General features: G+C 42.5%; 1 protein-coding gene across 1 annotated transcript in view; it reads right to left on the minus strand.

Annotated features, from left to right (window-relative positions):
• Window positions 1-4679: 4679 nt before the first annotated feature.
• skia (v-ski avian sarcoma viral oncogene homolog a) overlaps window positions 4680-13996 on the minus strand; it is a 57603-nt gene continuing 48286 nt past the window's right edge. The window contains exons 2-7 of the mRNA XM_047040195.1: window positions 12843-12962; window positions 12272-12387; window positions 11538-11836; window positions 11106-11419; window positions 9729-9959; window positions 4680-8653 (exon numbers count right to left, since the gene is read on the minus strand). Of these exons, the coding sequence (XP_046896151.1) occupies window positions 8459-8653; window positions 9729-9959; window positions 11106-11419; window positions 11538-11836; window positions 12272-12387; window positions 12843-12962 (1275 nt within the window). The 3' untranslated portion in view covers window positions 4680-8458. The remainder of the gene's footprint in view (window positions 8654-9728; window positions 9960-11105; window positions 11420-11537; window positions 11837-12271; window positions 12388-12842; window positions 12963-13996) is intronic.

Raw genomic sequence — 13996 nt, forward strand, 5'->3', positions numbered from 1 at the left:
GGGGTAGTGAATGCTGTTCTGTTCGCTGGCAGGGCTCCAGGTGCATGGAGGCTGAGTGGTCCCTTAGTTCGCTGGAATATTGATCTGCGAAGCTGAGAACTTTCAGGCATGTAGATACATTTGGCCGATAGATGCTAACTTTTTTGTTGAAAGAGCATCTGCGCATATCAGCAACTATGATTGACGAAAGAAAGCTTTTATTTAGCGCACTTTGCATTCCTCACAACTGCCCTCTCTTGTGCCCAGTAGGACTGAACTATTATCTCATCCTAGAAAATAAATGCAGTTTATTTTGTCTTAGACATTTACATTTCCCATGCTCCATAGATTTTGTTTTACCAACATTGTCTGACACAAGACAGAACATATTTGTTCATCGGAGGATATTTATTATAAGTTATATAAAATTTGAAGAAATCATGTGTTCTGTAAGATGAGGGGATGAATGTGTCTGCCACTGTCTGGCATTAATTAGACAGCCTGCATGTGTGTGTGTGTGTGTGTGTGTGTGTGTGTGTGTGCGTGTGAGTGTGTGTGGGTGTGTGTGTGTGTGCGTGTGCGTGTATGTGTGTCTAAAACCTCACTGAGGTTCCAGGAGATTCTCCACCTCTCCAGGAGAACTGTGAGCTGGCTCTGTCTTTTAATGACAACCCAGAGCTTTGATTCATTTTTTAATAGGCTCCTGCAGCTCATGCACGATCCTGCTTGTTTCTCCTCACATTTCTTCACTTCCCATTGAACTTTTTACATGATCATTGTTCCCCGCCTTTGTCATCCCTTCACTGCTCATGGATTTCAATGTGTTCACTGTTATCATCATCCTGTGTTTTACCCGGCCCGCTGTATGATCCAACCATTTCAATGGGAGTAGAAACAGACAGTAGGCAGTGTAATGTTTATTGGTATACACATCTACCCAAGGTTCTTACTCAGGAATGAAACACAAAAGATATGTTCTGTGGCCCACGTTCAAGGGTAAGAAGATTTAGGTCACTGCTGTGTCCTTTTCTGCCACTGCATCTCTCCTGAGCACGAAAGGGAGAGGAGACACAAGCAGTGTCCCACTTGTCCTAGTTCTGTCCTGTCACCCATCCCCCCCTTTCATCCTCCCTCCTCTTTCTTTTTTTCTTTTTGTCTACGCCTACGCCGATAGCATGCCGTTTCTTCCTGCACGGGCTCTTTGCCGTCTTCAATACATGAGCGTGTTTACACACTCGCACACACATCTCACACACTCACACACTGTGCAATGTGCAGACACGTGAGAGGGATTCCTGCTGTGTGTCGGCCCACCAGCGGGCATGTCATGCCAACTCACCCTCATTAGAGTGGCATTGACATCTTGGCATCCCCTCTACCGCTTACTGTTAGCCCCTGAACCCCACACCTACTCCCTGCCCGCCTGTGTGCCCCATCCCCCTCCCCCAGAGGCTCCAAGACGGGCAGTCACCCTCCCGCTGGGCTCTGTCTCGTCACATTGCCGTTGCAAGCCAGAGAGAGGAATCCCACGAGACTGCAAGACGCTGTAACCTTTGTTTTGGAATTGAATCGAAACTGAGACCAGACTTTTTCCTTTCTTTCTTTTTTTTTGAAAGCCTCCTCCCTTTAGCTTCTCTTTCGTTGTTGTTTTTTTCATGATTTTTCCCACATCTCCCTCAGGTGATTCCTGGGTTTTTGTTTCTTTAGAAGAGCTCCATTTACAGGTTTACCAGATCACTGCAGCAGCCATGTCCCCTGGGAAACCCTTCATACACAGCATGGTTGAAAGGAGGACGAGGGAGACAACTTGGCAAATCCGTGCTCTTTCCCTTCCCCTAACCACAGTGAGAAGATACTGTCGACACAACTTCCAACTTAGTAGTCCTGGTGTTTGTCACTTCACGGTAGATCTTTATACCCTGGGATAGTCACCCATAGATGCCCGCAAACCCAGACTGTTGCCACTCTGGGTTCCCCACTCCTAAACTGCCCCTGCATTGTGTAACACACTCTACCACAACAGTGGTCTTTTTAGGAGCCCATTTAACCAATAGGAAGGGCACACCCAATGCCCACATAACAACTTCATGGACATTTCATTGTATCTGTGTGTTTTACGTGTTGATATACTATAGCAATATAGCAATTGTATATAAAACGATACTAAAAGAAAGGTATATGGATCAGAGATATTACTTTTATTACACAGTCATCACACTGTGTTACACTGTCGTTACACTGTCGTTACACTGTCGTTACACTGTTTTTATGTTGTTACTACACTACCATTAAACTGTGATTACACTGTTGTTACAATGCCATTACACTGCTATAGTGTTGTTTTTACACTGTAATTACACTGTTTTCTTCAAAACCAAAAATTATTCCTTTGACCTCATCAGGACACTTCTTGAACAAGGAGCATTTTCTCAAACGATGACCTCACAGTACTGTATATTGCCGTAGCGTTCCCTCAATGTTCTTGAAAGGTTAATTGTCCATGAGACTGCAGCATGAAGCCCGCTCTGTGCACTTGAAGAGGCTTGTTTGCAATGGCCTACGCTTGGGTGGCAACACGTTCACATAAACAAAGTCTTTCATTCATTCTTTACTGCACTGCACGAGGCTGATAGGCTGGGAACATGGTGATCACAAATGAGCCAGAATGAAATAGGAAATAAACTTCTTCTAAATGAAGGGCTAGTCAATGACAACAACTCACCATGAATCAGACAGTTAAACCCACTATTAATGCAAGTGAATTACAGAAGAAATTATGTCTAAAGTTGTCAGATATGCATATTGTTTAGACACTGCATGTCTCAAGGAATCTTTTCTCAGAATCATTGGCAAGCTGAGCACTGCTAAGGCTTCCTACAGGATGACATCTTGTGCACTCATCAGAGTGACATGTGGAAGGGATGACTACACTCACAACTGATTTGAGGAGCAGACCTGCTGGACTGACAGCAGAAATGGTATAGACAGTGATCATTTTTGTCAAGCCGAGATGGTAAAATGCAGTGTTGACCCATAAATATGAACGTGCCTGTGGGGGATGACCTATCCTTTGGCTGATTGTGTGTGTGTGTTTGTGTGTGTGTGTGTGTGCGTGTGTGTGTGCGTGTGTGTGTGCTTGTGTGTGTGTGTGTTTGGATCTCCGTTGGTTAGCTGGGCTGCAGGGGACTAACGAATGAGAAGGAGAAAGGTCAGGACCTCTCAGCATTATCCTTTGGAGAGTGAGAAATGAGCCCTCCTTCACACACACAAATACACACAGATGGACACGTACAGTCGCCCCCGCCCACTGTGAATAGATTCCAAGTAGATCCATCTCTCCACTAACCCTACTTTTGGGCCTTCACAATCACAATGGAAGGGTAAGCTATTCCTAATAACTGTGGGCTTAAATTTTTGGGGGCAAAATCTACCTTAATGCTTTGTGCTCAATTCAGGATTACAAACCTGTGTTACAAAATCTGTATGTGACATGATATATAAATGTGTGTGTGCGTGTGTGTATATATATATATATGTACATACTGTGCGGCACAAAATGTTTTTGTATCCGTCAAGACTGTTTTATCCATATGAAGGTAATGAGTAGCATGGCAGTTGGCCAGGCTTCTTTTCAACGTGTATTGGAATTGTGGCTCTGCTGTTGTGCTATAGATTACAGTGGATCAAAGAAGGGAACCAGTTGTTTTCCAGATGGCTCAAAGAGAGGTAAACAAATAAACAGATTATCTGGCATTTGGAAAATTGGTTTTGGTGAAACAGTTTCTGTGCATGATGTAAAAAGAAGACAGTTTGTTACTTTCCCTGCATGGCGGTCAAATCACCAGAATTATCTTAATTTAAAAGTGCAGATAACAAAATTAATTAGACATGACTTAGTAGGAAACTGTTTATCTGTCACTTGGGGGGGTCGGGGAACAGAACCAGAGAGACAGAGAGACTTCAGAGGCTAATGAGCTAACCGCAGGGCCCTATCCTTGTCCATGTGCCTGTGGTAATTGGGTCAGTGGACAGCCTTGTGTGGTGACGGTGGAAGGGAGTTAAGTGCAGTGTCTGATGGGAGTCCACACCATGATGGGCAATGTGGGCCAAACGTGTAGCCAGAGCGGCAGCAGGACTCCTGGCTAGCCAGATGTCTAGGGAATTATGGGTCTGGGAGTAAGTTCATACCAGAGGTAGGGGAGGATGGGGCTGGAGTGAATGGAGTGCAGGGCACCTTGAGATGATATGTGTCTGGGTATATGGAGGGGACCTAACTGATATGGATCAGTTAACGTGTTAATGTGAGAATGATGGATGGTTTGAATCCTTTTAGACCAATCATGTGTCATTCACAAATGGATATACAATGGATTTCTAGCTACTAGCGTGTTGGATTGATCCCAGCGGATTTGTGCACACACACAAAGCTTTTTTACATGTGTGATATATACTTATGTTAATTGATGTTTCACCTAATGCAGGGGCTATGTAGCCATGTAGCTACTGTTTTGTTTACAAATGTGTAATGATCCAGGTGAGCTAGTCCATTGGACATGACAACGAGACAGTGTGAATAATAACTAATTATGTCCATACATAATAAGTGCTAACCGCAACAGAGACTCATCTTAAATCAATCTTTGAATCTGTTGATAACGAGCAAGAAAAATCATGGAAAAAATAAACATATGGTCATTTAATCTGGACAAACAACTTTATTTCTGGTAATGCATCTATACACTGTACATTCAGTCACTGTGGTATATAAGCATAGCTATTTTCAAACATTATCTCATAAAGTCCTTTACTTTACAATATAGTCCGTGTCGTGAGAGAAGGGAAAGGTGTTGATGAAGGAGAGGTGGAAAAAGGCGCGAAAAGATGAAGGAAAGAAGGGAGTAGATAAATAAGCCAAGCTTTTTTTCTCATACTGTATTTGCGGCATTGATAAACAAGAAAGCATACATTTACCTCTTACATAAAAATATTTCTAGAATTGTAAAGTTTATATAGTATTAGCAGCAGCATAGGGCTAAAAAGATAAATGAGGATGAGGAGGAAATCTGCGATGTGGCGTGGTCTTGTGTGACCACAGGTCCACTAATTGATTTGAATATATTGTTAAAAATATATATAAACTGGTGAAAAAAGACAATGAATATAAAGACTCTACAGTAAAAAAAAAAAACATGGGATAAACAACATGTTTATGTGGGGAATATTCTCTAACGCACTGCAATAATTGTTTTTGAAACATGGTCTTGGTTAAAACACAAACTCAAAAAAAAAAACAAGACAGCTATTGTGTAAGAAAAGATTTCTTTTTGAAAAAGGAAACACCATGTACATATATAATACAATATTGTAAATGAAAAAAACTATTTACATTTGTAAATTCTTATTCAAATCCTCACACTGGATAGTTTTTGTCTATTAATATGTACTGTTATTGCTGCTTTATTGTCCTCTTTTTAGCAAAATGGTCTTGTTTAGAAAATAATAAATCATTTAAATCGTTTTTTTCTTTTACATGGGAGACCAAAGAGCCAATGTCATTATTTTCTCCCTTTTTGTAGAAAACCATGAATAAAGTAAACTACACGTATCAATTCATTTTTGTGTAAAAACAACTATAAAATGTACCAATTTAAGGTCTGTTGAAGTCACAGACTCAGTGTCAGTCTGTCATTAACATTGCCCTTTCTAAAGTAGGTTAAGACATTGGGCTTAGACATAATGCCCTTTTGATTTGTTATACATGGTCACCTCTAGACGGACAGAGCGATACCCTCAAGAGTTACCTTAGCACATATCAACGGTACATACTGATTTTTATAAAATGTTTTGACATGCATATCATTGAAAGAACATTTCTGAATGAAGAAAAGCGATCATTCAAAAAGCCTACGGTTCAGCATTTGCAAATTGTTCAATTATTTCTGCTTTAAAAAAGGTCAATGTAAAGTACTGCTGTAAACTGTATTGGAATAGGAATACTGAAAAAGAGCTGCATCTGTAAGCTTGGCCCAGGAGGTCAAGTCAAGCCTGCCATAAGGGAGATTTGCTCAGAAAGGCCAGAGAATGTTCTAGACTCCCTTCAAGAGTGCAAAGCAAACATCCCTATCATCTACCCCAGCATCTGCACTGTGAAGGACCTAGCATCCCTGGAGAAGTTGACTCTGAGTCCCTATGCAGAGGCCAGCAACAACAATTACATCATCAATGTTCCTGTTCTGGAAACCTTCCGCCCGCTTTCAGGCACTTAAGGTTGTCCAGCATTGCATTTGAACTTGTTGTGATTTGCGTGTGAAATGCTTCTCAGCTGTATAATAAACAAGGTTTAGTTGACTTTAAAAAATGAGATTCTTTTTTTTTGTTTTTTTTTCTAAATAAGACGAGTTTGCTGTATATTGCATAACACAATAAAACCCTTACATGTACAATATCAATGCCCAATAAAGACTATATGTATGGCAAACCTTCTCAAATGTCATGCATAAAGAAAATATATGAGTTTTCTATTGGAAAAAAAGGAACATAACAGACAAGCAATAAAAATATCCCCACATTAAAAACAACAACAACATCAACAACCAAAGGAAAACAGCATTAACACAATGTACATTCTGATTGCATTGTACCCACTGTGTAATTGGAGCATTATAAAAAAAAGATTTTATGTAATATTTTCTGTCAATATGTGAGCAATGTATCTCTGGGCTCCAATTACCAACGCCTTCCATTGACTGGTTTATTGGAGTAGTGTTTTACATGAAACTTCAATTAATTAGTCTAATATTAATAAATACTAAAAAAAAATAAAGTTGGCGCTGAATTGAATGTGTCACTTGCACTATGATGTCCCACTGTCTGTCTGTTCTAAAAGTCAATTTACCACCAAAAAGGAATAGGATTTCTCAGCAGCCAGGACCACGTCAGCAAGCAAGCAGGTAGACCCCTTTTTCCTTTCATTTTATTTACAATACTGTGTTTTGATAACACATAATAACATTGTACTTTAATGAGATGCATATAATAAAAAAATGCTTACTGAATTTATATTGTTGTTGTCATGAATATTTCTTTTCCAAAGTAAAAATGAAGACAATAGTGGGTGTATAATGCATTACAACAGTACTTTGTTATGACAAAGTGCGATTCATTACTGTAAAGTAAAAAAGAAACATATTTATATTTACATACCATAATTTATTTAAAAGAACATACTGTGGTACTTGCTAAAGGTGCCACTTTCAGCCCTAAAATCATAGTATCCAGAAAGAGTCTTCAAATCTTAATTGAGCGAAACATGCATACTTTTGTTAATCAAATGTAAAGGAAAAACACAGTCAAGCTAGTCTGAAATCTAGGCTTTAGTTACACAGACATTGATCACAAAGTGTATCTTCATAAGATAGACTTTTGGGGTTTGACCCAATGCTCACAAACACACAATGACAAAAAAAATTGTGAGCAGTTTCTGTGTATTTTGTCACTTGGGGAAAATTGTTGTCACTATCTAAATGAAGTGCTCATTCTGAAAGGTGCCTAGAACGTAACACTTTTTTCCAAATACAAAGACATGACTGGTTCCAAAGAGAGAAAATATCAAGTCAAATGCAATCCTACTCACCATTTCATTAATAAACTTGATGAATGATTTTGTATTTCTGGAACAGTACAGAAGAAAATGATCAGACTTGATATGTTTCCTCAAAGGCTCACAATGAATTCCCCTAGTCCAACAAACCCATGGTGGCAATAGTGAGTTACTCTCGCTTGATCAAGAGTAGTCCTTAGTTCATATTTTTTGTCATATTTTCTTTTTGAAGCTCCAAAAGCACAAACAAACAAAGAAAAAAGTATTTTTTACATATCGCTATACAGTCTCTTAAATAGCTTATAACATTGTGAAATCCTCCGCTTTCTTCGAATTGAGAGAGAGCAGAGCCGTTGCCAGAGTATGTGGGTACAGTCCAGTCCTTCTGCATGGCTCCGTCCGCCATTTTAAAACTCTCCACTTTGTGTCTCTATATGGGTGAGTTGTAATATACTAATATCATACTATTATCATCTTTTTAATTTGTCTTCATAGAAAGTCTCTATCCAAAATGTTGCTTGGTTTCTTGTCAGAGAAAAACAGGCACAATCATATTTTGTGCCATATATAGTATTTTTTTCTTCCCACAATTCAATTTTCAGTTCTGGTGGTAGAGGTGCATTTCAGTGCTTGTCTTAGTAACACATATTTCCTTGGTCCATGTACAAATATCTAGTTTTTTCCCCAAGGATGCACCCACCACTCAGACTTTTCCTGAAGATGGATATGCGCATATCAAGGATGTAGCTCCTCAGTATAGATCATCTTCTCTATTCTTGATCTGTCTTCTCTGTCTCTGGATATGGGGGTGGGGTGGTGGGGGGTTTCTAGGGCAAGTTGACTGTGCAGGCAGGACCTGAGTGGAGGAAGTTGGAGGGTTTAGTTGTCGGGGGGCAAGTCCTTGGTTGGCGTGTCCTTGTCTGCACCGCTGTCTGACTTGGGCCACAGCTGTTGCTGCAGCTCCTTGACCACTCTCTCCAGGTGCTCCCGGGCCTCCCGCTCCTGCAGCAGGTCTGCCCGCAGCTGCTCGCGGTCTGCCTCCGCATGCTGCAGCTTCATCTGTAAGTCCTCGATCTGGAGCGCAAAACAAAAAAACATAAGATGAGTTTACATTTACATTTAGCAGACGCTCTTATCCAGAGCGACATACAGTAAGCACGGACATTTCCCCCGAGGCAAGTAGGGTAAAGTGCCTTGCCCAAGGGCACAACGTCATTTTACACGGCCAGAATCAAACCAGCAACCTTCTGATTAATAGCCTGATTCCCTAACCGCTCAGCCATCTGACCCTGAGTTGAAGATGAAGAGATGAATCTCAAAACCAGTCATCAACCAGTCATCACTGATGATAGTTTAGCATTTAACAACCATTTTGCAAGTATCATACTTTGTAGTATTTTAATTGAACAATGGAAGTTGAGATGCAGACTTGCAATACAATTCAATGCACTCTAGACAAACCCTGAAGAGGAACCGATACAGCGTACACACCCTAATGTTGTCTGCGTGGCTCACACATTCAGACCACATCCGGCAACCATTACCTCACTGTCCAAACGGTAAACTTCTTCACCCAGACACAGTGAACCTACTGTTAAAACTAAAACACAGACCTTAATTATGTCTTGAAATAACCCACTCTGTATTCTCTCAGATGTAAATACATTTATTGATAAAAGGGTTGGAAAGTGAATTTCACTGTCTCAACCAACTAGAGACATAACTTGAGACTCTACCTCCCTTTTGTTTTGTCTAATCTACATTTCCCATGAGCCCTAAGAGGAAGTAGATGTCTTTTCCTGTTTCCTATTCGGGCTGGCACTTATCATGCGTCTGTGCTCTTTGGGTTACTCCCATTTATTTTCGACTAGAGAGAAGGAAATGTTTTTTTCTGCCTCTTGACCATGAGAATGCTTAGACTTTGTGTGTGATAGTAATGCTGCAATTACTTTCAGTCCCACTCGGGGTGTTTATGAAATGTGACTCACACTAAGAGAGACTTTGAAACGTGTGTGATAGATAGTGCGCATGTATGTGTGTATGTGTGAGCATTTGCATGCATGAAGGAGCAATGGTGTTTTCTTCCAGTAAATGTGTGTGTATGTGTGAATGTATGTGTGTGTGTGTGTGGTATGGGGATGGCCTTCACCTGTACAGAGTACTTGGCACGCAGACGTCCGGCCTCGCAGCCCTTGTCACACACTCGGAGCTGGCGTGCCTGCTCCAGCTCTCTCTTCAGACGGACGCGGGACTCATTAGCCTCCTTCATCTTCTTCTCGCTCTCAGCGCGCAGGCGCTCTATCTCCTTCCTCAGGTTGCGCTTGGCCTCCGTGGCCTCTCTCAGCTTCTCCTTCTTCGCCACACGCAGGAACTCCAACTCCTGGAGGGCAGAGATGTATCACAGCAAGAGAATCAGCATTAGATCCTCTGGATGTTTCCACTTTCATTAACATTAAAGGCTAAATGTTCCTAAGACACCTTCCACTTTACAAAGTATGTCCCATTGTCCCCACAATATGTTATATTTAGTATGTATTACTCACTGGGCATTTGGCTTTTTCAATCAATATAATCAATATAACCAACTGTATTGTAGCAAGAAAGTGCCATAAAAGAGCTTGTTCTGTTTTTAGTCAAAGCTTAAGTGGATGAGAACAGGCAGATATGAAGAAGTGAAGTTTCCTTCCCCTCTGAAACTGAGAAACAGATTTATGTGTGTGTGTGTGTGTGTGTGTGTGTGTGTGTGTGTGTGTGTGTGTGTGTGTGTGTGTGTGTGTGTGTGCGTGCGTGTGTGTGTGTGTGCCTGGAAACACACCCATATCCTTCTCATGGGAACTGAACAGTTTGGACGGGCATGTCTGTCATCAAGCTTTGTTACTTCCCAAAAATAGGATGAAACTAATCTCTCACACCCCACGCTTTGTTTCCAGGGTGGTTTACATAATGTCATTTGGTGCATTCAGGAGCTGTTAAAAATATAATATGGCTTGTATATAGTATATTGGCAAGCTATTATACATTAAGACAAGGCAGTCAAATTGAAAAATAGCTCTTTACTAAACACAAACAATGAGAGGAGTGGAATGCTGTCACTCTAGATTGTTCCCTGTCTCAGGATGCATGCTCTGTGGCTTACACACTAAGACATTCCTCGTCAGCGTTTCAACTTGGTCTCCCTCCAAGACAAAAATAAAAATTGATGTCGGCTGACTGCTTTGCAGCAACATCCGCTCCCTCTTTCCTTTCTGCTAAGTCATGGTCAGCATCCAGTCATTTGAGTTTAAAGGCCTTTTTGTATTAGTTGCTTAATCCATGTGTTTTCCCCTTTTCTTAACTGTTTCCTCCCTTTTGATCACTTCAGTAAAGTTCATCTGAAGTATGATTATAATCAAAAACGACTTGATAGGTCCTTACCACTCAACGGTATAATATGAATAGTGATATTTGGCAAAACCAAATATATGACAATTAAGGGCATAGTTGGGAATAGTGTGTGTGTGTTAGTGTGTGTGAAAGAAGCCTCTACCTGTTGGAGGCTACGCTTGGCCTGAAGGGCAGAGCCGAGCTTCTCTTCCTGCTTGACCCTCATCTTGACAATCTCATGCAGGAACTTCTCCTTGGACTCCTTGGAGTCCAGGCCGCTGTCCAGGGCCTGCCTCAGGGTCTCTAGGTCAGTCTCCAGCCCTGGCCCCGGGGCCTCTGGAGCCACAGCTGTGGCCCCAGACACCTCAGGCGATGTGATGGGGGCCATAGGGCCCTGGGCCCCAGGTGAGCTCAGGTCCTTAGCTGAGCTCGAGGAGGTGAAGGAAGGGGAGGAGAGGGAGGACAGGGACGAAGTGACTGGTGGAGAAAAGGGAGAGAAAAATAGGTTTGTTTTGTAACCGTTTCCAAGCCTTTAATAGAGGTTTGAAATAAGTAACACAGTAGTACATCTTTTTGTATGCTTGTCGTGACTCACATTCCTCACGACTCTCCACTTCGATTTCCACCTCAGAGTCTTTGTCCTCCTGGGGGGGCTTGCTCGCTGTGGCGGAAGGGGGACAAGGGGGCTCGGGCGTTGGGTGTGGAAGCTCCCCTGTGGCCCTTCTCTTCCGCGGCCTGGAGCTAACACTGGCCCCCTCTCCTGGAGGCTCTCCCCCACTGGGGTGGGAGGTGCTGGGCACGGACGGGGACATGGGCCCCACCTTCCCTGGGGGCTGGGGGGTGAGGGCCACGTTGGGGGCCACAGCGCTCTCCATGCTCTTGTAGTTGTAGAAACTAGGAGAGAGGGAAATCAAATCAAATGAGTGTGTGTTTGTGTGATGCTTGTCGAACTGGCACAAGCTGCGGCACTTCGAGTGGGTGCCAACAGAGTGAGTGTGTGTGAGTGCGGTGCAGTGTGGGTGGCAGCGATACAGTCAGACATGAACTCTGACCTCAGCCCACCCAGACAAGCAAGTGGGCTCTCAGTGAGGATTCTGGCAGCTCATCGACTACAATAAAATGAGCACTAAATTCACATTCAAAATGGCAGCCAAGTGTAGCCAGTGCTTTTTGATTGCCACCCGAAATCTATAACTCCATTATCGCACATATACAACCCATCAAATGTTTTCAAAGCTCGTGGACAAGTGGTTTGTTTAAGCTGGCATGTCGTTCCACTCTCCATTTCAGTGGTATGCATTCATGCCTGTCAGTCAATGTGGGGCTCACCTGTCTCTCAGAAGGGCCAGAGGCCGGCTGGGGGACTCTTTATCCCCAGAGGAGAGGTTGGGGGACCAGGGTCTGAAAGCTGAGGGCCTCTGTCTGGGCTGGATGCAGTTAAGGCCCTGGGAATAAAGCACAGTATGTGTGTCATTGAGGTGGTACTACACAAACAATGTTGAATGATACTAATGTCATGAGATAAACATGAATGTTCTGTGTTACAGTCGAATGTCGACAAATGACAATCTGAAAAGATGGTTTCTATTGATTAATAATTAGTTCAGTGAGCCACAATCTTGATGCATTCCTATGAAACTAGAGTGCAATGGAAGTCACTAAGGGCAACTTTTTGGGATTATTGATCTTTGTAAGGAACATCTATCATTATATTGTGGCTATATTGTGTTTCATAGGTTTGTTGAGCAAAGCTCCATTTTCAGTAAGTGAATCCATGGACAACAAGCTTCTACAGTTACCATAGACCTGTCTAAATATGAGCCATTCCCTCAGATCCAAAGCTTGACAAACGACCTACGATAAGCCCAGCCCAATTAAGAGGTGAAATCAAACTACCAACCTTGCTAGCCGAAGCGGAGAGGGATCGTAGCCAATCAGGTTGCTTGTCCTTGTCAGCTGACGGGGACTGCAGTGGGAAGTCCTCATGTTTAGACTTCTTTGCTGGAATAGGATCCGATGCCTATTACATAAAAAGAAGAAAAGAGGCTTTATTAAGAATTGCAGGATCATAATGAAAGTTAAGTCAAGTCAGATTCAATTTTGAAGGACCTTTCCTATGCCTGGTTATTCAGACGTTAAGGCGTGTGTGAGTGTGTGTATGTGTGTGTGCAAGTGCATAGGAGAACTATAATCCCTGTATAAATAGAGCACAAATCAACGATAACTGCCTGAGACAGGTTTCACGGGCAAGGCGTCTGACAACTGAGTGTGCGCTTGTTTAAATATAGGAGGGGTGCTGACGGAATGTGTGGGTGTGTGTTTGCTATAGGTAGGGGCAGGGGGGGGGGGGGGGGGGGGGTGGAGAGTCACCACTGTGTCAGACAATGCCAGATTAGTCCAAGTCCAACACACACTTTCTAAAAAACATTCTCACTGCTGGGGTACAGTTTGTGAGCAGTTTACACTGGCAACAGATACACAAACACACACACACAAATATTTATTCACAATGCATTAATGGGCATTGTGGTGGGGCTATGGGTAACCAGAACCAGAGTGTCCCTGAAAGACAAGGGTGGGTTTGTGTCAGCCACACACCCCATTGGCTGGCCATAATACTATGACTTCACTCGCCTCTTTCTCAAGGCAGTGGCTGTCACTCGCCTAGGCCCTCCATTCTTCCCCTCCCTTCTCTATCCACTTCTGTTGCTTTAAAGCAACATAGTTCAGCAATGCTTCATCTGCAATGTAACTTTCAACATGTTGTGATAAATATGCATTTGCTTCTTTTAAGTAAATCATAGTGCTCATAACTGTTCATTGGTAAAGAAAGGCTCGGAGGACGGAAAACCAAATGTCATGTGCATTCAATTCTGGGTCAGACGCCATGAGATATGATTCTCTCTCTCCCTTCCTCTCTCCTCCTCCCCCTGTCTACTGGACATGTGTTAGGCTGCAGGGTCACACATGTGATGCACATCGCCTGTCCTCAGACCAGCTTGCTGTGAAACGCCCAGTGACGCCACAGCCTTTTTTTTCTGCATGGTACAGTCG

This window comes from Hypomesus transpacificus, chromosome 18 (genome assembly GCF_021917145.1).
Source record: "Hypomesus transpacificus isolate Combined female chromosome 18, fHypTra1, whole genome shotgun sequence".
NCBI classification, from domain to species: Eukaryota; Metazoa; Chordata; class Actinopteri; order Osmeriformes; family Osmeridae; genus Hypomesus; species Hypomesus transpacificus.